General features: G+C 43.8%; 1 protein-coding gene across 1 annotated transcript in view; it reads right to left on the bottom strand.

Moving 5' to 3' along the window:
- The window catches only part of LOC140482642 (immunoglobulin superfamily member 3-like), an 82650-nt gene that overhangs the window by 32913 nt on the left and 24580 nt on the right, over nt 1-25157 (bottom strand). Inside the window, exon 5 of the mRNA XM_072580148.1 lies at nt 8190-8528. Within this exon, the coding sequence (XP_072436249.1) occupies nt 8190-8528 (339 nt within the window). The remainder of the gene's footprint in view (nt 1-8189; nt 8529-25157) is intronic.

The raw sequence follows: 25157 nt of genomic DNA, 5'->3' as shown, positions 1-25157 counted from the left end.
GAAAATGTGGTGGAAAGTAATGTCTGGTGGCCAGGATTGGATACAGACACAGCTGTGAGCAGTGCCCAAAGTGCCAACAAGGACAAAAATTACTGCTAGCAGCTCCCTCATATTCATGGGAATGTCCGAGTGAATCCTGGACCTGGTTACACATTGACTATGCCAAACCTTTCATGGACTCTGTATGTTTAGTCAGCGTGAACACCCACTCAAAGTGATTTGACATCCAGAGAATTCATTCATTAAATATGGAGACAACAAGAGAAAAGTTGTGTGCATCTTTTGCAATACATGGACTCCCTGAGGTGCATGTCACAGGTAACAAGCCATGGGTGTGGTGGGGTTGTGTGCATGTGCCTGAGCCCGGAAGGTGGAATGGATGCTATAATCAATAGCTTCAGGGACATGTAACAGGAAAATGTAAATGGCTTGGAAATTAAAGTGATGGATTCAGACCCAAAATGGTATCCAAAATGCTCACACAAATGGGCACAGGGCAACTCAAATTGTATGTTCTTGGTTAGATAGCAATTATTGGAATACCTGTATCCTATGTATCGTGAAAGTGGGCATGAGAGAACCACTTTTCATTCCTGTTGTCTGAAATCAAGAGGGAAGGCAATAATTCTGACATTGAATAACTTGAAGCTAAATGTCAAGTCAACTAATGCTGCTATTACAAGGGCATGTGGCTTGATCACCATAATCTGGTGTAGGGGGATATAGACCAAAGAATTTCTAACATGGAGACTTCAAGATACTTCAAGAGCACTGTGATCAATTGTGCTAAAGTTAAAGAAAATATTTCCAAAAGAAATTGAAAACTTTGAGGGTGGCATGATGACTCAGTGGTTAGCACTGCAGCCTCACAGTGCCAGAGACCCGGGTTTGATTCCAACCTCAGGCACCCATCAGTGTGGAGTTTGCATGTTTGCCCCAAGTCTGCGTTGGCTTCCTCTGGGTGCTCCGGTTTCCTCCCACTTTCCAAAGATATGCAGGTGAGGTGAATTAGCCATGTTAACTTGCCCATAGTATTCAGTGATGCGCAGTTTGGGTGGTTCAGCAATGGAAACGCAGAATTATAGGGATGGGATGGGTCTGGGTGCAACACTCTTCAAAGTCGATATGGACTCAATGGTCCTAATGGCCTGCTTGCACTGTGAAAGGATTCCAAAAATCAGCATATTAGCATGCTCCACAAAAATCTCACCATCTTCCATATCCTTGTCCTGGGTGAACCCTGATGCAATGCCTGCATTTAGATTCGCAGGATCATTGCATGGGTAAGAGATGTGGTTGATATGAGGTCAGGTTTTTTTAATTCAATTGTGTGAGGTGATTGTCGCTGACTGGCCAGCATTTATTGCGTGACCCTGGTTGTCCCTTGAGAAGGTGGTGGTGAGCTTCTTGAATCGCTGCAGTCCACCCACTGTGGGTTGACCCACAATGCCATTAGGGAGGGAAGTCCAACATTTTGACCCAGCAACACGAAGGGAATGGTGATATATTTCTAGGTCAGAATGGTGAATGGTGAGTGTCTTGGAGGGGAACCTGAAGATGGTGGTGTTCCCATATATCTGCTGCCCTTTCCTTCTAGATGGAAGTGGTCATGGATTTGGAAGATAGGTAAAAACAAGAACTGCAGATGCTGGAAACCAGATTCTGGATTAGAGTGGTGCTGGAAAAGCACAGCACTTCAGGCAGCATCCGATAAGCAGAAAAATCAACGTTTCGGGAAAGAAGGGCTTTTGCCCGAAACGTCGATTTTCCTGCTCCTCAGATACTGCCTGAACTGCTGTGCTTTTCCAGCACTACTCTAATCTAGAATGGATTTGGAAGATGCTGGCTGAGGATCTTTAGTGAATTTCTGCAGCTGCTACTGATCATCGAGATTGGAGGGAACGGATGCTTGTGGATGTAGTCCCAGTCAAGTGGGTACTGGATCTTGAATGGTGTCAGTTTCTTGAGTTTTGTTGGGATTGCACTCACTCAGGCAAGTGGGGAGTATTCCATGACACTCCTGACTTATATTTTGCAGATGGTGGACAGGCTTTGAGGAGCCAGTTGAGTTACTCACCGCAGCTTCTGACCTGATGTTGTAGCCACTGTGTTTATATGGTGAGTCCAGTTGAGTTTCTGGTCAATGATAATTCCTCGGATGTTGATAGTGGGGGATTAAGTGATGGAATGTCAATGAGTGTTGTTCAAATTGTTTCTTATTTGTGCTGGTCATAGTCTGGGATTTGTGAGATGTTAATGTTATTTGCTGATTGTCAGCTCAAGCCTGGATATCATCCAGATCTTGTTGCATTTGCACATGGAAAATATCTGAGGAGTTGTGAATGGTGCTGAACATTGAGCAATCATCAGCGAACATCCCCACTTCTGATCTTATGATTAAGGGAGAGTCATTGATGAAGCAAACTTGTAGCACTGTGATGGTGGAGGATTTCCTGGAATGCATGCAGGTTGGTTTCCTCAACAAATATGTCTAGGAACTAACTGGAGAGCAGGCCATAAAGACTGGTTATTGTGCAATGAGAGAAGATTAATTAGCAACATGGTGGTCATAGAGTGATAGAGTCATAGAGATGTACAGCATGGAAACAGACCCTTCGGTCTAACCCATCCATGCTGACCAGATACCCCAACCCAATCTAGTCCCACCTGTCAGCACCCGGTCCATATCCCTCCAAACCCTTCCTATTCATATACCCATCCAAATGCCTCTTAAATGTTGCAATTGTACCAGCCTCCACCACTTCCTCTGGCAGCTCATTCCATATACTGACCAATAAAGGAAAGCATACCAAACATCTTCTTCACTATCCTATCTACCTGTGATTCCACTTTCAAGGAGCTATGAACCTGCACTCCAAGGTCTCTTTGTTCTGCAACACTCCCTAGGACTTTACCATTAAGTGTGTAAGTCCTGCTAAGATTTGCTTTCCCAAAATGCAACACTTCACATTTATCTGAATAAAACTCCATTTGCCACTTCTCAGCCCATTGGTCCATCTGGTCCAGATCCTGTTGTAATCTGAGGTAACCCTCTTCGCTGTCCACTACACCTCCAATTTTGGTGTCATCTGCAAACTTACTAACTGTACCTCTTATGCTTGCATCCAAATCATTTATGTAAATGACAAAAAGTAGAGGACTTGCACCAATCCTTGTGGCACTCCATTGGTCACAGGCCTACAGGCTGAAAAACAACCCTCCACCAGCACCCTCTGTATTATACCTTTGAGCCAGTTCTGTATCCAAATGGCTATTTCTCCCTGTATTCTATGAGATCTAACCTTGCTAAGCAGTCTCCGATGGGGAACCTTGTCGAACGCCTTACTGAAGTCCATATAGATCACATCTATTGCTCTGCCCTCATCAATCCTCTTTGTTACTTCTTCAAAAAAACTCAAATCAAGTTTGTGAGACATGATTTCCCACACACAAAGCCATGTTGACTATCCCTAATCAGTCCTTGCCTTTCCAAATACATGTACATCCTGTCCCTCAGGATTTCCTACAACAACTTGCCCACCACCGAGGTCAGGCTCACTGGTCTATAGTTCCCTGGCTTGTCTTTACCACTCTTCTTAAACAGTGGCACCACGTTTGCCAACCTCCAGTCTTCTGGCACCTCACCTGTGACTATCGATGATACAAATATCTCAGCAAGAGGCCCAGCAATCACTTCCCTAACTTCCCACAGAGCTCGCGGATACACCTGATCAGGTCCTGGGGATTTATCCACCTTTACCTGTTTCAAGCCATCTAGCACTTCTTCCTCTGTAATCCGGACATTTTGCATGATGTCACCATTTATTTCCCTATAGTTTTTTTCTTCCATATCCTTTTCCACAGTAAATACTGATGCAAAATATTCATTTAGTATCTCCCCCATTTTCTGCAGCTCCACACACAGGCCGCCTTGCTGATCTTTGAGGGGCCCTATTCTCTCCCTAGTTACCCTTTTGTCCTTAATATATTTGTAAAAACCCTTTGGATTCTCCTTAATTCTATTTGACAAAGCTATCTCATGTCCCCGTTTTGCCCTCCTGATTTCCCTCTTAAGTATACTCCTACTTTCTTTATACTCTTCTAAGGATTAACTCGATCTATCCTGTCTATACCTGACATATGCTTCCTTCTTTTTCTTAACCAAACCCTCAATTTCTTTCGTCATCCAGCATCTATACCTACCAGCCTTCCCTTTCACCCCGACAGGAATATACTTTCTCTGGATTCTTGTTATCTCATTTCTGAAGGCTTCCCATTTTCCAGCCGTCCCTTTACTTGCGAACATCTGCCTTCAATCAGCTTTTGAAAGTTCTTGCCTAATACCGTCAAAATTGGCCTTTCTCCAATTTAGAACTTAAACGTTTAATCTGGTGTATCCTTTTCCATCACTATTTTAAAACTAATGGAATTATGGTCGCTGGCCCCAAAGTGCTCCGCCACTGACACCTCAGTCCCCTGCCCTGCCTTATTTCCCAAGAGTAAGTCAAGTTTTGCACCTTCTCTAGTAGGTACATCCACATACTGAATCAGAAAATTGTCTTGTATGCACTTAACAAATTCCTCCCCATCTAAACCTTTAATACTATGGCAGTCCCAGTCAATGTTTGGAAAGTTAAAATCCCCTACTATAACTAACCTATTAATCTTACAGATAGCCGAGATCTCCTTGCAAGTTTGTTTCTCAATTTCCCTCTGACTATTAGGGGGTCTATAATACAATCCCAATAAGGTGATCATCCCTTTCTTCTTTCTCAGTTCCACCCAAATAACATCCCTGGATGTATTTCCAGGAATATCCTCTCTCAGCACAGCTGTAATGCTATCCCTTATCAAAAATGCCACTTCCCTTTCTCTCTTGCCTCTCTTTCTATCCTTCCTGTAGCATTTGTATCCTGGAACATAAAGCTGCCACTCCTGCCCATCCCTGAGCCATGTTTCTGTAATTGCTATGATATCCCATTCCCATGTTCCTAACCATGCCCTGAGTTCATCTGCCTTCCCTGTTAGGCCCCTTGCATTGAAATAAATGCAGTTTTATTTAATAGTCCTACCTTGTCCCTGCCTGCCCTAAATGTTTGACTCACTTCTGTTCTCAACTGTACCAGTCTCAGATTGATCTCTTTCCTCGTTATCTCCCTGGGTACCCCCACCCCCTACATTACTAGTTTAAATCCTCCCAAGCGGTTCTAGCAAATTTCTCTGCCAGTATATTAGTCCCCTTCCAATTTAGGTGCAATCCGTCCTTCTTGTACATGTCACTTCTACCCCAAAAAAGATTCCAATGATCCAAAAATGTGAATCCTTCTCCCATACACCAGCTCCTCAGCCATGCATTCATCTGCTCTGTCCTCCTAATCCTGCCCTCACTAGCTCGTAGCACTGGGAGTAATCCAGATATTACTACCCTTGAGGACCTCCTTTTTAAATTCCTGCCTAACTCTCTGTAATCTCCCTTCAGAATCTCAACCTGTTCCCTTCCTATATCGTTGGTTCCAATGTGGACAATGACCTCTTGCTGGCCCCTCTCCCCCGTGAGAACATTCTGCACCCTTTCTGAGACATCCTTGATCCTGGCACCATGGAAGCAACACAACATTCTGCTTTTTCACTACTGGCCACAGAAATGTCTGTCTGTACCTTGGACTACAGAATCCTCTTACACAATTGATCTCTTGGAAGCCAACATACCCCTTGTTGCATTAGAGCCAGTCTCAATGCCAGAAACTTTGCTGTTCATGCTACTTTCCCCTGAGAATCCATCCCCGTTACATTTTCCAAAACAGCATACCTGTGAGATCCTTGAGGGAATAATGACCATAATATGGCAGAATCCTTCATCAAGTTGGCAATTAAATCTGAAGCTAGGATCCTGAACTTAAAGAAAGTTAACTTTGAGGGTATGAGACATGCATTACCAAAGATAAGCTGGCCAAGGATACTTATTGGGCTGACAGTGAATAGGTAATGGCAGACAATTAAAGATTACGTGGATGAACTTCAACAATTGTACATTCCTGACAGCCATAAGAGTAAAACAGTGAACATGACTCAACCATTGCTAACAAGGGAAATCAGGAACTGTGTTAAAGCCAAGGATGAGACTGATAACTTCACCAGAAAAAGGAGCAAACCTGAGGACTGGGAGAAATTTAAAATTCAGCAGAGGAGGACAAAGGTTTTAATTCAGAAAGGGAAAATAGAATATGAAGGCAAGCTTGCGGAAAACATAAATTCTGACTGTAAAAGCTTCTATATATATGGGAACATCAAAAGACTGGTGAAGACAAAATGTAGGTCACTTCCTGTTAGAATCAAGTGAATTCATAATGAACAACAAAGAGATGGTGGACCAGTTGAACAAATATAAAAACAGAAGTTGCTGGAAAAGTTCAGTAGGTCTGGCAGCACCTGAGAAGAGAATTGAGTCTGGTAACCCTTTCTCAATAACTCAAAGGAAAGGTCACTGGACCTGAAGCCTGAACTCTGATTTCTCTTCACAGATGCTGCCAGACCTGCTGAGCTTTTCCAGCAACTTCTGTTTTTGTTTTGGATTTGTAGCAGCTGCAGTTCTTTTGTTTTTTTTTCAGTTGACTAAATACTTTGGATCTTCCTTCAGTAAATGCTTGGAGACAGAGGGTCAAGCATGAAGGAGGAACTGAAGGAAATCCTTATTAGTTAGGAAATGGTGTTGGGGAAACTTATGGAATTAAAACCTGATAAGTCCACAGGACCAGATACTCTGCATCCCAGAGTACCTAAGGAAGTGGCCCTAGAAATAACGGATGCATTGGTGATAATTTTCCAGCATTCTGTAGACTCTGGAAGAGATCCAATGGATTGGAGAATTGCTAATGCAACTCCATTCTTTAAAAATGGCGGGAGAGAGAAAATGTGGAATTACAGGCCAGTTAGCTTGGCATTGGTGGTGGTGAAAATGCTGGAGTCAATTATTAAGAATGTAATAACTAATCATTTGGGACATGGTGACAGATTTGTTTCTCATCAGCATAGATTCATTAAAGGGAAATCATACTTGACAAATCTTCTGGACTTTTATTAAGGATGTGACCAGTAATGTGAACAAGGGTGAAGCAGTAAATGTTGTGTGTCTGGACAAGATTCCAGGCATGAGAATAATCAGGAAAATTAAAGCTCAAGGTATCGGAGGTAATGTTTTGACGTGGAGAGAGAACTGATAGGCAGACAGGAAGCAGAGAATTGGAATAAACACGTCCTTTTCAGAGTGGCAGGCAGTGAAGAGTGGGGTACTGCAGAGTTCATTGCTGGGACCCCAACTGCTCACAATATACATTAACAATTTGGACAAAGGAATTGAATGCAGATGTGCAGATGACACTAAGCTGGGTGGCAGTGTGCGCTGTGAGGAGGAGGATAAGAGGCTGCAGAATGATTTGGACACACTGCCTGAGTAGACAAATACTTGACAAATGTAATATAATGTGAATAAATGTGAGGTTATCACTCCATGCTCACAATTCCCTCACACAGGCGGTTCAAAGTCAGTAAAGAATCATTTTGGAACAATTACATCTTAACAAACACAGCAAACTGTCAGAAAATTGAACTCCCAGAATATTATGTTCACTCTTCCCCAGTCAGGTGGCTCAGATGGCTGGAGTATAATGCAGAATAATGACAACATCTCAGCTTCAATCCCAGTCTCAGCTGTGAGAGCTCATGGAGAGCAAGCCCCTCTCCTTTCCATGTGCTTGATGCGGAGTGGTTCCCTTTAACCTGGATTGAACCATTTGTCTCTCAAATAGAGAGAGATGCATGTGTCCTTTTAAGCTCTATGGTTCATTCCCAATCCCTGGGATGGGGAACCTCACAGAGCAATCTCCCTGACTCTGCTCATCCAGGCAATGGCACTGACATGCTTATGAGTCAAATGGAATTAATGTCACTTGTTCGCTAGGATGAAACTCCACATTTCACTAAAAATCCTCCTCTCATTGTCACAAAAAATTCCCATTTCTCCACTCCCCCATCAACATTGAACGTGACCTGAGATTCCTCCCCACAGTGAATCCATCTCCGAGATCATTCCTTTTCATCTCCTCAATCTGCTTGATCACAAACTGATCTCCAACTCGTTATTTGGGCAAAAGGTTATTGTTGAAGGTGATTGATGTGTCAACTTTACTTACTGTCAACAATGAGCTGGCTTCCTCTCCCATAGATCCAGCCCCAGACTGAGCAATAATAGACTCCAGTGTCACTGGGCTGCACGTTTGTGATGGTCAGAATGACGCTGGAGGGGTCTCTGAAAGGCTGGAATCGCTCAGTGAATCCTGGGCTCCATTGTGTAGAGCCACTTCCTGGATGTGTTGAAACCCGCTCCATAATTTGCTCTGGGGACAGTCGGTACCACTGAACATTGGTGTGTGTCACTGCAGAATTCCTCATAGTGCACTGTAACCGGGCAGTGTGACCCTCGGTGACACGTTGCAGGATTGGAGTTTGGATAAGGACTGAACCGGTGATGCCTTTGAAGAGAAAAGATAACAAGTTTATTGTCCCAAGAACAGATTCTCTGTATTGCCGTATTGAAAGGATCTGATGGGAGTGGTCGGGGTTTTGAATTAAACAGAGAGAACAGGTTGTTACACTATACCATTGAGTTGTATCTGTGACTAATTCAGATCAAACTAAATCCATCAACATAAACAAAAACAATTAAATAAACAGTGTGTTAAATAATATTTCTTAACTGTTGAGAATTTCATCAACATTTTGGACACATCAATTTCTTCCGCAGCATGATCAAAACCCACATTCACTTCCATCTGGATGGACACGGGCAGCAGATACATGGGAACTCCACCTCCTGCAAGTTCTCCACCATGTCATTCCCCATCCTGACTTGGAAATATATTGCTGTTCCTTCGGTGTCACTGGGTCAAAATGCTGGAATTCTCTCTCTTAGAGCATTATGGGTCTACCTGCAGGACACGGACTGCAGTGGTTCAAGAAGGCAGCTCACCCCCAGCAATAACAACAATAATAATGATAGTGATGATGGTGATGATATCGGCAGAACATCTAGAAATGTATAACATGGTCCAGCAGAATCAGCATGTCATCATGAAGGATAAATAATGCCAAACAAATTTACTAGAACCACTTTGATGAGGTATGAAGCAGGATAGATGAAGGGGATACAGTCAATGTAATATATTTAGATTTGCAAAAAACATTTTGTTAAAGTACCACACATGAGGCTATTTATTCAATGTGAGTCTGTGGTATTGGAGCTAGCATGGACAGCTGAATGGATAATTAAAGGATGACAGAGAGTTGGGATAAAGGGGGTATTTTCAGGGTGGCTCAGGGCGCAATTAAGAATTGGCTCCTTTGCTGTGAGTCTGGAGTCACATGTAAAACAAACCAGTCAGGATGGCAGTAAATCAGACAAGTGTTTCCCGAACAACCAACAGATGTATAATTCCAGGTTTTTAAGGAATTCAAATTCCAACCTTTTCCATGGAGGGATTTGAATATGGAGTCTCAGAACATGCCCTTGGTCTCTGGGTTAATAATCCAGTGATGATCCCACTTGGTCATTGCCTCCCATGAGGGGAAAGACTGCTTGACAGCCCAGCACAGAGGGACTAGGAGGATTGGAGAGTGTGTAAGAATCACTGAGAGCTAGCATCCAAGATCAGCAGAGAGTAAGGAGGGAAGATGGAATGTTGGCCTTTATTTCAAAGGGAATGGAGGATAAAAATAGGAAGATTTTGCTACAACTATACAAGGCACTAGTTAGACCAGAGCTGGAATAATGTGGACTGTTGTGGGCCTCTTATCTGAGGAAAAATACACTGACAGTGGAGGCAGTCCAGAGAAGGTTCACTTGGTTGATCCTGGGTGTGGAGGGATATTCTTATGAAGAGATGCTGAGTAGGTCAAGCCTGTGTTCATCTGGGTTTAGGAGAATGTGAGAAGAACTTAGTGAGACATATAGGATATTGAGGACGTGATATAGGGTCGATGCAGAGAGCTAGTTTCCTCTTGTGGGATAATCTCGGACTCGAGGGTACAAGCTCAGAATACCGGGTCACATATTTCAAACAGAGTCAAGGAGAAATTTCTTCTCTGAGAGGGTTGTGACCCTGTGGAACTCTTTCCCACAGAGGGCTGTCATGGCTGGTTCATTAAGGATATTCAAGGCTGAGATGGACAGAGATTTGATTAGTGAGAGAGTCAAGGGTCATGGAGGAAAGGCAGGAAAATGGGTTTGAGGGTTATCAGATCAGCCATGATCCTATTGACTGGTGGAGTAGGCTAGATGGGCCAAATGGCCTACTTCTATTCCTGTATTTTACTGTCATATCTTATGACAATATCCATTGTCATGATCATTACAGATACTGCTCTCCTCAGATCCTGACCCGGAAGCCTCAAAGTTCTTTCACTGCCATATTCACAGAACCCTTGAGTATTCACTGGCACTGGTAATCACCTGAGTACTAACTGACCTGTACCGGACTGTGCCCAGAGGCTGCTCAGAGACCCCGGGTCCAGCTTTTCACGCACACACTTGTTTTGAAGGTGTAGCGATACTATATCCATAAGAGAGTTGAAAGCTAGCAAGGCCTGCCTGACAAAGCACAAATGTTCTGAATAAGGTAACAATGTAACACATGGTCGCCACAAATAGCAGGAGCTGGGCTGCCATGAAACAAAAACAAATTCAAATTCGATCAATCAGTTTAAATTATGTCCCAAGATACCAAACTCCAATCAGGTTTGAATTTAGTATTTTGATAATATTAAAACCAATGAAATGATCTGATGGTTTGAGTATAAAACCGGACATTTTGAACAGTTAGAGTGAACTGCCAAAAGACCAAGAGATGTAGGGAGCTAGTTTAAGAACTGAGACGTACTTGTGTGGGGAAGGTGTTTGCACTGCAAAACATTGAAACCGACCTGGAGAGAGAATCTACAGAGGAAAATCTACAGAGGTAACTTGACAAAGCTGACTGGTTTTGAAACCTGATTATTGTTTTGTAAATTTTTTATTGGACAATTATTATCGAGTGGGAGGTAAAACCGACAAGTATTAGAGAGTGGGAAGCAAAAGATAGGTTTAAGAGAAAGAAGTTGTAAGTAGTTGTTAGTTTTAATATTCTCTGTTGGACTTAAAAGACAATGTTATTAATTTTTACTTCAAATATTTACCTCTGTGATAGTTCTTTGCCTCTCGAATTTTAACAGATTACAGCATGGGGTGAATCCTTTCAGTGTTGCTGGTTTAAGTTGGCAGAGAGGTTTGCCCTGTATCCTAACATACTTCATATTCTAGCTCCCCAGGCACCTTGTCCAAACCAATCATAGAATCATTGAGTCATAAGGTCCTACAGCTCGGAGACAGTTCCTTCAGCCCAAACTGGTCCATGCCAACCAAAATATCCATGCATGCTTATACACTTCGAAAGATCCCCCCTCAGTCTCGTATGCTCTAAAGAAAAATCTTCTCACCCTATAAATCAGTCCCTTAAGTCCTGGCAACTTCCTTGTAAATTTCTTCTGCACTCTTTCATGTTTAATAACATCCTTCCGAGAGCAAGGTGACCAAAACTGAACATAATACTCCAAGTGCGGCCTCACCAATGTCCTGGATAACTGCAACATAACTTCTCAACATATCTACTCAATGCCCTGACTGATGAAGGCCAGTGTGCCAACAGCCTTGTTCACTGCCCTGTCTAGATGTGATTCCACTTTCAGAGGACCGTGCACCTGAACTGTCATCTGCAAACTTACTAAACATGCCATGTACATTCTCATCCAATTGACATAGATAACAAGCAATAATGGGCCTAGACTGACCCCTGAGGCACTCCACTAGTCACAGGCCTCCAATCCAACAAGCATCCTTCCACTATTACAGTCTCCTTCCCACCATTAAACCAATTGTGTATCCAATTTGCCAGATCCCCCTAGTCTATCTTGTGGAACATTATCAAAAGCTTTACTGAAATCTATATAGACAACATCTACTGCCCTGCCTGCATCAACCTTCCTGGCCACTTCATCAAAGAACTCTAATATTTTGTGAGGTTTGATCTCCCACTCATAAGTCAATGTTGACTACTCTTAATTAAGCCCTGTCTTTCTAGATACATGTACACCTTATCCATCAGAATCTTCTCAATTAACTTGTTTACCATAGATGTTAGGCTTAACTGGTTGATAGTTCCCAGATTTCTCTTTGCAGCTCTTCTTGAACAAGGACACAACACTTGCTATCCTCCAGTCTTCCGGAACCTCACTCGTGGCGAGCGATGATGCAAATACTGTATATCAGCAACGGCCCCAATCCTGCCATCCGTCTCACACACTCCCTTTTCCCCAAGTCAGGAAAGGGCTGGCAGAATGTTTATCCCAAATAATTATCTTCATTAGCCTGATTCTCAACACTTCTCTTCCGAACATTTATCCCTGGAGCATGGTCCTTTTCATTGGTGTCACTTCACACTCCATTCTCCCCCAACTCTCCATGATATTATTCATATCGCTTTAAATCCCCTGGATCAATTGCACATTTGCCTTTCATTTTCTCCTACTATTCCCACAAATAATTCCCCATCACATGCCCCCACCCCCCATCCCCACCACCCACATACCTCCCTCCGTGGTCGCATAATTGTAGACTCACATCTGGGAAATGGCTTGACTGGACGAAAGCTCGTAGCTTTACCCACAAATATAAAATGACCAAAAGAGGTTTAAAGGATGTACTGGGATGGGAGGGGGTGCAGAGCAGGTTCACTACATTGATCCTGGAATTGAGGGGGGTGGTTTATGAGGAGAGACTGAGTAGACTGGGGTTATGTACATTGGAATTCAGATGAACGAGGGGAGAATCTTATTGAAACATAAGATTATGAAGGCAAATGATAGACTAGAAATAGAGAGAATGTTTTCCATTGGTGGGTGAAACTAAGAGAAGTGGGCATAGCCTCAAAATAATGGGGAACAGATTTAGGACTGAATCGAGGAGGAAATTCTTCACCCAGAGGGTTGTGAATCTGTGGAATTCCCTGCCCAGTGAAGTAGTTGAGGTTTCCTTATTGAATGTTTTTAAAGCTAAGATCAATAGATTTTTGAACAGTAAAGGAATTAAGGGTTATGGTAAGGGGACAGGCAAGTGGAGCTGAGGCCATGAAATAATCAGCCATGATCATATTGAATGGCGGAGCAGGCTCGAAGGACCAGATGGCCTACTCCTGCTCCTGGTTCTCATGTTCAAGAAACAGAACACTTCCAGGAACACGTTTCCTGGATCTATCCATCGTGTGTGAGAAACTGAACAATAGATAAAGAAAATCTGTCAGTAAGGGCTGATATGACACCACAAACAAATGAAAGGGGAGCTAAAACTCTCCTGGAAGTTGAAGATAATTCAGAGGGAGGAGTTGTGATGATGTCTCTCACTGAGGAACAAAAAGTAGACCTTTAATGAAATAAATTCACAGCTAGCTCATACTGAGGAAGGATCTGCGTGGTTGATTGGTTCATAAAGTGACATCACATGGGATCTGGGGGAGCTTGTAAATTGTTACAAACTTGGCTGGAAGGGAGGAGACAGAGGGTGGTGGTGGAGACCTGTGCCTAGCAATGTTCTACAAGAATTGGTGCTGGATCCACTTTTCATCATTTATATAAATGATTTGAATGTGAATGTAGGAGGTATGGTTAGTATGTTTGCAGATGACACCAAAATAGATGTTATAGTGAACAGCGAAGATCATTATCTTAGAATCCAATGGGACCTTGATCAGATGGGCCAGTGGTGCAAGGATTGCTAGATGGAGTTCATTTCAGATAAATGTGAGGCATTGCACATTGGTAAGGCAAACCAGGGCAGTACCTATACACTTAATGGTGGGACCCTGTGTGGTGATTGTAATGAGATCAGCCAGGTACACCTCATAGAATGTGAGTTCCCTAATTGGGGCTGTTAATCTGGTCCAATCAGGAGGCCCTGGCTGACAGATGGAAACAGGACCAACTGTTTGATCATGCAACATTGCCCTTTGGTGTGAAGGGCACTGCTTGTCACTGGCCACTTGGATGTTTCCTTTCTTCCTGGTGGTGGAAACTAAATAAAGATTCGTGCACCTTGTGTCTTTCACTGTGTCTCACACCTGCACACACACAACATGGGTGCTGGGGAAAAAAATAAGCACTACCGCAATTAGGCGGTAGTGTGGGGGTAAAATAGAAAAACAGAAAAAAAATTTTAAAAATAAAAAAAAAGGAGTGTCAGAGGTTCTGTTCACTCTGGGAGCTGGTTCTGAGGGAGCTGGATCAGTGTCACGTACTAAAGACGTGTAAATAAAGGGGCACTTGGTGACAGAAAACTATCCAGAAGGCCAAGTGGCAATTGTAATGCCTTGAGCCACCTCCTGCTGGCAGATTAATCCACTGGTGATTCTGTCACTGAAAGAGTCCGTTCTAATTATAAACTTTCTGGATATCTTCTGGTCACTGCTGACCAGACCTGACTGTGGACACTAAAAGATCCGATCCTGGTGAAACTAAAACAGCTGGTATTGTTGGGTGAAGTAAAAGTGTCATCACAACCTGAACTGAAACCTTTCTGGACCTGCTGAGCCCTGATTACCGTAGAGGATGGCAGATTACTGTCGGGAGCAGGAGTGATTCCACCGAGCAAAGCTTACCGCCAGATCCTGGCTGAACTCCACCAGGGTCATCCACCAGGGGTGTCCAAAATGGAAGTGTGGTGGAAAGTAATGTCTGGTGGCCAGGATTGGATGCAGACACAGCCGCATTGGTGAGCAGTGTGCCCAGAGTGCCAGCACGGACAAATATTCCCACTAGCAGCTCCCTCATATTCATGGGAATGGCCGGGTGAACCCTGGTCCCAGTTCCACATCGACTATGTCAATCCTTTCACAGGATCTGTATTTTCAGTCAGTGTGGACACCCACTCAAAATGATTGGACATGCATCGGCCACAATTGTCAAACGTGGGGCCAATGGTAAAAAGGTTGCGAGTATCTGGTGAAATACTTGGTCTCCCTGTGGTGCTGATCAGAGATAACAATCCATTATTTACCAGCAGAGGATTCAGGTATTTCCTAAAGTCTAATGGCACTTGGCATGCAAGGACAGCTCCATGCCACCCATCATCCAATTATCTGACAGAAAGAGCTGTCCAAACTTTGAAGCCAGGCTTAAAGAAACAGCTGTCAATTTATACTTGATACCGAACTGTCCTGGCTCCTATTTAATTTTCAGACTATCCTTCGTGCACCTACAGGGACGGCTCCAGCAGAGATGTTGAAGGAAAGAAGACTCCACGCCAGGTTAAACCTGATATTCCCAGACCCGGGAGGGAGGGTGAAATAGCATCAGAAACACCAATGTTGGACTTAAAAGTCCACTAAGCGAGAGCGATAGTTTACTTCAGGGAACAAGGACCGGGTACTAGGACCACAGAAATGGCCCTGGATAAAACATAGAATTTAATACATAGACCATTGAACAGTACAGCACAGGAATGACCCCTTCAGCCCACAATGTTGTGTCAAAAATGACATTAAATGAAACAAATTCCTTCTATTTGTCCTTTGTCCATATTCCTCCATGTGTGGTATATTCATGTGCTTATCTAAAAATCTGTTAAACACCTCTATTGGATCTGCTTCTACCTCCACTCCTGGCAGTATGTTCCACACTCCTTCCAGTCTCTGTGTGAAAATCCTGCCCCTCACATTTGCTTTGAACATTCCCCGTCTCACTTTAAATGCACACTCAATTCTGGAATAAAGATTCTGATTGTCAACACTATCAATCCATCCCATGATCTTATACGATATCTATCAAGTTTCACCTCAGCCATCACCGCTCCACAGAAAATATTCCAAGTTTTCTGAGCCTCTCCTTATAGCTCATACCCTCTAAGTCAAGCAGCATCCTGGTAAACCCCTTCTGCACCTTCTCCAAATCCTCCATATCCATCCTGGAATGGGGCAACTAGAATTGCACATAATACTCTAAGTGTGGCCAAATCAAACTCTTATAAAGCTGGAACATGACATCCTGACTTTTGTATTTAATTCTCTGACCAATAAAGGCAAGCATTACATACACCTTCTTTACCACCCTCTACTTGCATAATGCCTTTCAGGGAGCTATGGAATTGAACCCAAAGATCCCTCTGTACATTAGTGCTGTTCAGGGTTCTGCCATTAACTATATCTTTTTTGACCATTTGATCCCCCAAAGTATAACACCTCACATATATATAAATTAAACTCCATCTGCCATTTGTCTGCCTTTTTCTGCAACTAATCTATACCCCACGGTATCTTTTGACAATCGTTTATACTGTCCACAACTCCACAGATCTGTGTATCATCTGTAAACTTACTAAACTTCCCATTGACATTTTCATCCCAATCATTTATAAATATTATAGAGAGCAGAGGTCCCAGGATGGATCCCTGCAGAACACCACTGGTCATGGACCTCCAACCGGAAAAACAACCTTCTACCATGACGCTCTGCCTTCTATGGGCAAGCCAATTCTGAATCCACACAGCCAAGTCACTGTGGATTCCATGCAATTTCATCTTCTGGATGAGCTTACCATGAGGGTCCTTGTTGAAAGCCTTACTACAATCCACGTACTCAACATCCAGTGCTCTACCCTCATCGATCACCTTCATCACCTCCTGAAAAATTCAGTTAAGTTACTAAGGAATGATCTGCTCTGCACAAAGCCATACTGACTGTCCGTAACTGGGTCACGTTTTTCCAAATGTGCTTAAATTATACCCCCAAGAATCCTCTCCAATATCTTCCCAACCACCGATGTAGGACTCACTGGTCTGTAGTTTCCTGGATTATTCCTATTTCCATTCTTGAATAGAGGAACAACATTAGCAACTCACCAGTCCTCTGGGACCTCTCCAGTGGCTAGCAATGATACAAAAATCTTGGTGAAGGTCCCAGCAATCTCCTCCCTTGTCTCTCTCAGTTACATGGTGTAAATAACATCGGGCCCTGCAGATCTATGCACTTTAATGCTCATGAAGAGATCCAGCATTTCTTTCTTTGCTGCCTCACAGCCCCAGGGACCCAGGTTTGATTCCAGCCTCAGGCAACTGTCTGTGTGGAGTTTGCACATTCTCCCTGTGTCTCTGTGGGTTTCTTCGACATGTCCCAGATTCCCCCCCTTCTCTCTCTCTCTCTCTCTCTCTGTCCTTCAACTTTAACCTGTAAACATGTGTTCCATTTATACTGGGTTTTAAAGGGAGTTTCCTTATTGGGACTGTTGTGTATATTTAGAGCAGCATAATTAAATCTAGTTTGGATAGACTGAGTTCTGTAGGGGTTCTCTATTCTGTTCTTTGTGTTTCATTGTGTAAATTTTGTGAATAAAGTTTTGTCTGTTTTAAAATCCAGTTGTGAACCAAACTAACTTACTCGGGGTAATTTTCACTGTGCACTTACTGAAACAAATTGCAAAGTTATGGTCTGGGACTGCCTGCTTAAGAATGTTTTGGTTGGTCTGTTCTAGTCAATGACAACGGGAAATGCAGAATAACAGGATGAGGTGGGTCTGAGTGGGTCACTCTTCAGAGTCGATGTGGACTCAATGGTCTGAATGGCCTGCTTCCACAGTGGAGGCATTCTATGCATATCAGCATATTAGTACATTTCACACAGATCTCACTATCCTCCATACCTTTCTCCTGGGTGAATGCTGAGAAAATGTTCCCATTTAGAATCTCAGGATCATTGCATGGGTAAGAAGCATGGTTGACGCAAGGTCAGGATTTTAAAAATTTTTATTCATTGTGTGAGGTGATCATCGCTGGCTGTGCCCAGCATTTATTGCTTGTCCATAATTGCCCTTGAGAAGGTGGAGGTGAGCAGCCTTTTGCAGTCCACCTGCTGTGGGTTGACTCACAATGTCATTTGGGGGGTATTTCCAACGTTTTGACCCAATGACACTAAAGGAATGGAGATAAATTTCCAATTCAGAATGGTGAGTGTCTTGGAGGGGAACCTGAAGATGGTGATGTTCTCATACATCTACTACCAATGTCCTCCTAGATGAAAATAGTCATGGTTTGGAAGATGGTGAATTTCTGCAGTGCATCTTTTGGATAGTACACACTGCTGCTACTGATCACTGGTGGTGGAGGGAGTGGATGTGGTGCCAGTCAAGGGGGCTGGTATATCCTGGATGGTGTCAAGTTTCTTGAGTGGTGTTGGGATTGCACTCATTCAGGCCAGTGGAAAGTATCCCATCGCCCTCCTGACTTGCATCTTCTGGTTGGTGGACAGATGTTGAGGAGTCAAGAGGTGGGTTACTCGCCACAGTACTCGGAGCTTCTGACCTGCTCTTGTAGCCACTGAGTTTATATGGTAAGTCCAGATGAGTTTCTGGTCAATGATAGTTCCCAGGATATTGATGATGGGGGATTTAGTAATGGTAACATTGTTGAATGCAAAGGGGGCAGTGGTTAGATTGTCTCCTATTTGTGATGGTCACTTGTGTGGTGCAAATGTTACTTGCTACTTTTTAGCCCAAGCTTGGATATTGTCCAAATCTTGTTGCAATTTAACATGGACAGCTTCAGTATCTGAGCAGTTCCAAAAAGTGCTGAACATTATGCAATCATCGGCAAACATCCCCACTTCTGAATTTAAGATGGAGGAAAGGTCATTGATGAAGCAGCTGAAGATGTTTGAGCCAAGAACACTACCCTGAGGAACTCCTGCAGAAATGTCCTGGAGCTGAGCTGACTGACCTTTAATAACCACGACCATTTTCCTTTGTGTATGAACTAGCAGAGATCTTGCCCCCTGAAATTCATTGATTCCAGTTTTGCTGAGGCTCTTTGATGCCACACTTGATCAACTGCAGCTTTGATGTCAAGGGCTGTCACTCCCACCCCACTTCTGGAATTCAGCTCTTTTGTCCATGTTTGAAACAAAACTGTAATGGGGTCAGGAGCTGAGTGGCCCTGGCAGAACCCAAACTGGGCATCACTGAGCAGGTTATTGTTGAGCAGGTGCTTGATAACCCTGTTGATGAAGCCCTTGAACACTTTACTGATGATCGAGAGTAGACTGATGGGGCGGTAATTGGCCAGGTTGGATTTGTTCCTGCTCTTTATAAACAGGCAATATGTAGACAATTTTCCACATTGTTGGGTAGATGCCAGTGTTGTAATCTTAATGGAACAGCTTGGTGAGGGGAGCAGCAAGTTCTGGAGCACATGTCTTCAGTACTATTGCTGGAATGTTGTCAGGGCCCATAGCCTTTGCAATATCCAGTGTCTCCAACCATTTCTTGATATCATGTGAATTGAATCAAATTGGCTGAAGTTTGGCTGGGGACAGCTGGAGGATTCCGAGAGGAATCATCCACTCAGCACTTCTGATTGCAAAAGCTTCTGCCTTATCTTTTGCACTGATGTGTTGCTGGTTCCATCATTGAGGATGGGGATTTTTGTGGAAGTTCCTCCTCCTCCAGTGAGTTACTTAATTGTCGACCACCATTGTCACGTGGATGTGGCAGGACTGCAAAGCTTCGATCTGACCTATTGGCTGTGGGATTGCTTCACTCTGTCTCTCACTTGTTGATTATACTGCGAAGAGCAGCACCTTATTTTCCGCTTGGGAACTCCGCAGTCATCTGGACTCAATATCAAGCTTAACAATTTTAGGGCTTGAGGTACCTTTCTGCATGCTTACCCCCTCCCCCACACACCAGGCCTTGTCATTGTATGGGTTGCTACCATCCACATTACCCATTGTCTGTCCCGTCAGTGGCTGCTCATTCCCCTAGACTGACCTTTAACTGCTTCTTTGTCTGTCCAACAAACTTTTTTTCTCTGACTGGGTTCTACCTGCACCTATTATTTACTCTCGCCCTTCTCCCCACCATATCTTTTGTATAAAAACCATCCTTTTCCAAGCTGTCATTAGTTTTGAAGAATGGTGATAGAGTCATAGAGATGTACATTTGCCAGGACTTGGCTCATTTGCCTCCAAACCCTTCCAATTCAAATACCCATTCACTTGCCTTTTAAATGCTGTAATTGTACCAGTCTCCACCACTTCCTCTGGTAGCACTTTGCATAAAAAGTTGCCCCTTATATCGCTTTTATATCTTTCCAAAAGTGACCTAACCAATGACCTGTACAGCCACAACATGACCTCCCAACTCCTATATGTAATGCTTTGACAAATAAAGGAAAGCATACCAAAGGCCTTCTTCACTTTCCTATCCACCAGCGACTCTAGTTTCAAGGAACTATGAACCTGCACCACAAGATCTCTTTGTTCAGCAACACTCCCTAGGACCTTAACATTAAGTGTACAAGTCCTGCTTTGATTTGCTTTTCCAAAATGCAATACCTCTCATTTATTTAAATTAAACTCCATCTGCCACTCCTCAGCCCATTGGCCCATCTAATCAAGATCCTATTGTACTTCTTCGCTGTCCACTACACCTCCAATTTTGGTGTCATTTGCAAATGTAATAACTATATCTCCTACGTTCACATCCAAATAATTTACATAAATGGACACTAAATATGAATTCTGATTTCTCTTCACAGATGCTGCCAGACCTGCTGAGATTTTCCCGTGACATACTAAGTTCGGGTCATTGAGGCAGTCCTGAACAAGCAAGTGGACCACATGAAAGCAGCAAATTCACAAACGGTGTGTAAGCAAAACATACTCAGCCCCTCAGAACATCAGGTACAGCAGTCAGAACCCATGGATTCCCCGCTCCTACCATTGAAGAAAGGTTGGACTTCCGAGATGGACACAGTAGATGTTGCAGCCTCGATGACCTTACTTTGTGAAGAAGAGGATGAATTTCCTCTGAGATAGTCCAGACACAAGAGGTGGGCTGTGCTCTGGTATCTGCTGCTGGTATCCAAGTCTGAATCAGAGGAAACAGACCTGAAAACACCCCAGAAGATGCTACAAGAAAAAGAACAGGCCTACGATCCTGGACATAGAGGGGAAAGGATGTCGTGATTGCAACAAGATCAGCCAGGTGTACACCTCAGAATATGAGTTCCCTGATTGGGGCTGTTGCATGGCCCAATCAGGGAGCCCTGTCTGACAGATATAAACAGGAGTGTTAGAGATTTTGCTGGCTCTGAGGGAGCTGGACTACTGTCTAAGACTCTGCATGTATAAATAAAGGCAATCTGGGTAATGGGATACCGGCCTTTGTGGCGGTACAACACCCTGGAGTGTGGTACCAATAAAAAAAAGCTTGGGATGCAGGTTCATAGTTCCTTGAAATTGAGTTCACATGTCGGCAGGATGGTGAAGCAATCATTTAGTACAGTTGCCTCTGTTGGACATAACACTGAGTACAGGAGTTGGGATGTCATGTTATGGCAGTACAATACACTGGTGAGGCCACTTTTAGAATACTGCATTTAGAATACTGATTACCCTTCTTTATGAAGAATGGTGTTAAACTTGAGAAGTTATGGAAAAGATTTATGAGGACATGGCTGGGATGAAAAGGTTTGAGCTAAGAGAGAGGCTGAATAGGCTGGGGTTGTTTTCCTTGGAGAGTTGGAAATTGACAGGTGATTATATGGAGGTTTATAAAATCATGAGGATAATGTATAGGGTGAATAGCTAAGATCTTTTTCATAGGGTGTTCAAAACTGGAGGGAATAGACTTAAAGTGAGATGGGAAAGATTTTCAATAAGGCCCTGAAAGGGGACTTTTCCATGCAGATGATGGTGTGCATATGGAATGAGCTGTCAGAAGAATTGGTGGAGGTGGGTACAATTACAACATTTAAAAGTGTTATGAAGGTGCAAAGGTACTATACCTTCAATAGAGTTGAAAAGCCAGCAAGGATAAAACACTGAGATTCCGGAACAAGTTAACAATGTAATACTTGATTGAGACTGCTCGCAGCATTTGGGTTGTCATGAAACAAAATAAAAAAAATTCAAAATTGGCCAATCAGTTTAAATTATGCCCCAAGATACCATATTCCAATCATTGGATTTCGTATTTTGATAAGATTAAAACCAATGAAATGATCCAATGTTTTGGGGTATAAAACTGGACATTTTGAACAGCTAGAGAGAGAACTGCCAAAAGACAAGTAAATGGAGGCTACCAGTGCTCTCTGAGAGGCTCCTGTCTGTGGAAGGAGTTTGTGCAGCAGAACATCAAAACCCACCTGATTTTGACTAGCATTGGAGAGTGGGAAGTAGGAGGTAGGTTTAAAAGAAAGTAATTGCAAATAGTTGTTACTTTTAATATTCTCTGTTGGACTTAAAGAATAAAGTTTTTAATTGTTACTTTAAATAGTGACCTCTGGGATTGTTCTTTCCCTCAAAAATGTTAACAGATTACAGCACGGGGTGAATCTTTTCAGTATTGCTGGTTTAAATTAGCAGAGGGGTTTACCCTATGTCATAACAAAAGGAATCTGGATCAGTGTATGAATAGGATGCGTTTAAAGGTTTATGGGAAAAATGCTGGCAAATGGGACAAGGTTAAGTTGAAATGTCTGGTCAGCATAGATGAGTTGGACCAAACTGTGTTTCTGGGTTGTATGACTCTGCCTCTATTTCTCAATCTAAATACAGTGGGTTGGTTCAGTGGGTGATTTTAACATCTGTAGTTTTGATGTGGATTCCCTTAGTGAAAGGGACTTGGATGGGACTGAATTTGTTCAGTGCAAACAGGAGGGTTTCTTGAAACAATGTTGATAGTCCAACGAGTAAAGAAGCTGTGCTGGATGTTGGACTGGTCAAGTGATTGAAACTGTAGGGTTTAGGAAACTGCAATCAGGTAAGACCTTGAGGAATATAAAGGAAGCAAGAAATAACTTAAATGTGGAATAAAGGGGGGCCCAAAGTGACCATGAAATGTCCTTGGCACTTGAGGACCATCTCAGACTCCTCCCTGCCCTTCCTGGACCTCTCCATTTCTATCTCGGACTGTCTCAGACTCCTCCCTCCCCTTCCTAGACCTCTCCATTTCTATCTCGGGCTTTTTCCTTTACCGCCATACCAACCAGTACCCTTCCACTGACACCCTCCTTTGACTGACTGAACTGGTCCTCACTCTGAACAACTTCTCTTTCCAATCCTCCCACTTCCTCCAAACCAAAGGATTAGCCATGGGCACCCACATGGGCCTCAGCTATGCCTGCCTCTTCGTCGGATATGTGGAACAGTCCGTCTTCCGCAGCTACACTGCCACCACCCCCCACCTTTTCCTCCGCTACATTGATGACTGTATCAGTGCTGCCTCATGCTCCCACGAGGAGGTTGAACAGTTCATCCACTTTACCAACACCTTCCGCCCTGACCTCAAATTTACCTAGACCGTCTCAGACTCCTCCCTCCCCTTCCTAGACCTTTCCATTTCTATCTCGGGTGACCGAATCAACATGGACAACTATAAACCGACCGACTCCCACAGCAACCTAGACTACACCTCCTCCCACCCTGCCCCTGTAAAAACGTCATCCCATATTCCCAATTCCTTTGCCTCCACTGCATCTGCTCCCAGGAGGACCAGTTCCAATACCGAGCAACCCAGATGGCCTCCTTCTTCAAAGACTGCAATTTCCCCTTAGACGTGGTCGACGATGCTCTCCACCGCATCTCCTCCACTTCCCGCTCCTCCGCCCTTGAGCCCTGCCCCTTCAATCGCCACCAGGACAGAACCCCACTGGTCCTCACCTATCACCCCACCAACCTCCATATACATCATATCATCCGTCATCATTTCCGCCACCTCCAAACGGACCCCACCACCAGGGATATATTTCACTCCCCTCCCCTATCAGCATTCTGAAAAGACCACTCCCTCCGCGAGTCCCTCGTTAGGTCCACATCCCCACCAACCCAACATCCATTCCCGGCACCTTCCCCTGCAACCGCAAGAAATGCAAAACTTGCGCCCACACCTCCCCCCTCACTTCCCTCCAAGGCCCCAAGGGATCCTTCCATATCCGCCGCAAATTCACCTGCACCTTCACACACATCATTTACTGCATCTGCTGCAACCGATGTGGCCTCCTCTATATTGGGGAGACAGGCCACCTACTTGCCGAACGTTTCAGAGAACACCTCTGGGATACTCGCACCAACCAACCCAATCATCCCGTGGCTCAACACTTCAACTCCCCCTCCCACTCCACCAAGGACATGCAGGTCCTTGGCCTCCTCCATCACCAGACCGTGGTAACATGGAGGAAGAGCACCTCATCTTCCGCCTAGAAACCCTCCAATCACAAGGGATGAATTCAGATTTCTTCAGCTTCTTCATTTCCCCTTCCCCCGCCTTGTCTCAATCCCAACCCTTGAACTCAGCACCACCTTCCTGACCTGCAATTTTCTTCCTGACCTCTCCGCCCCCACCCCCTCTCAGGCCTATCACCCTCATTTTAACTTCTTTCCACCTATTGCATTTCCAATGCTCCTCCCCCAAGTCCCTCCTCCCTACCTTTTATCTTAGCCTGCTTGGCACAATTTCCTCATTCCTGACGAAGGGCTCATGCCCGAAACGTTGATTCTCCTGATCTTTGGATGCTGCCTGACCTGCTGTGCTTTTCCAGCAACACATTTTTCAGCTCTGATCTCCAGCATCTGCAGTCCTCACTTTCTCCCCAGATTAAGAAGAAACCCAAGGTATTTTACACATTAATTGGGCATAAGGAGGTGGCTAATGAAAGGGAAGGTTCACTCAAGGGCAATGGAGGTAATGTATGCATGGAGTCAGAAGAAGTGGGTGTGGTCCTTAATTTGCATTGATATTCACAAAGGAGAAGGAAACATGATGGAAAAATCAGGGAGGGGTCCTTGATATTCTCGGGCATGTTGATAAGAAGGAGGTGGTGTTGGGTGGGAGGTTTGAAAGACATTTAGGTAGGTCAGTCCCCAGGGTCTGATGGAATTGTTCCAAGGTAGTATAGGAGGAAAGAGAGGACATTGCTGGGGCCTGAAAGAGATCTTTGTATCCTCGTTCGCCACATGTGAAGTCCCAGAAGCCTGGAGAATAGTTAATATTGTTCCTTTGTTTAAGAAGGATAACAGGGATAATCTAGGAA

The sequence above is a fragment of the Chiloscyllium punctatum genome, chromosome 11 (assembly GCF_047496795.1).
Source record: "Chiloscyllium punctatum isolate Juve2018m chromosome 11, sChiPun1.3, whole genome shotgun sequence".
NCBI lineage: Eukaryota > Metazoa > Chordata > Chondrichthyes > Orectolobiformes > Hemiscylliidae > Chiloscyllium > Chiloscyllium punctatum.
The sequence above is the reverse complement of the archived record's forward strand: the minus strand, read 5'-3'. Positions and strand labels throughout refer to the sequence as shown.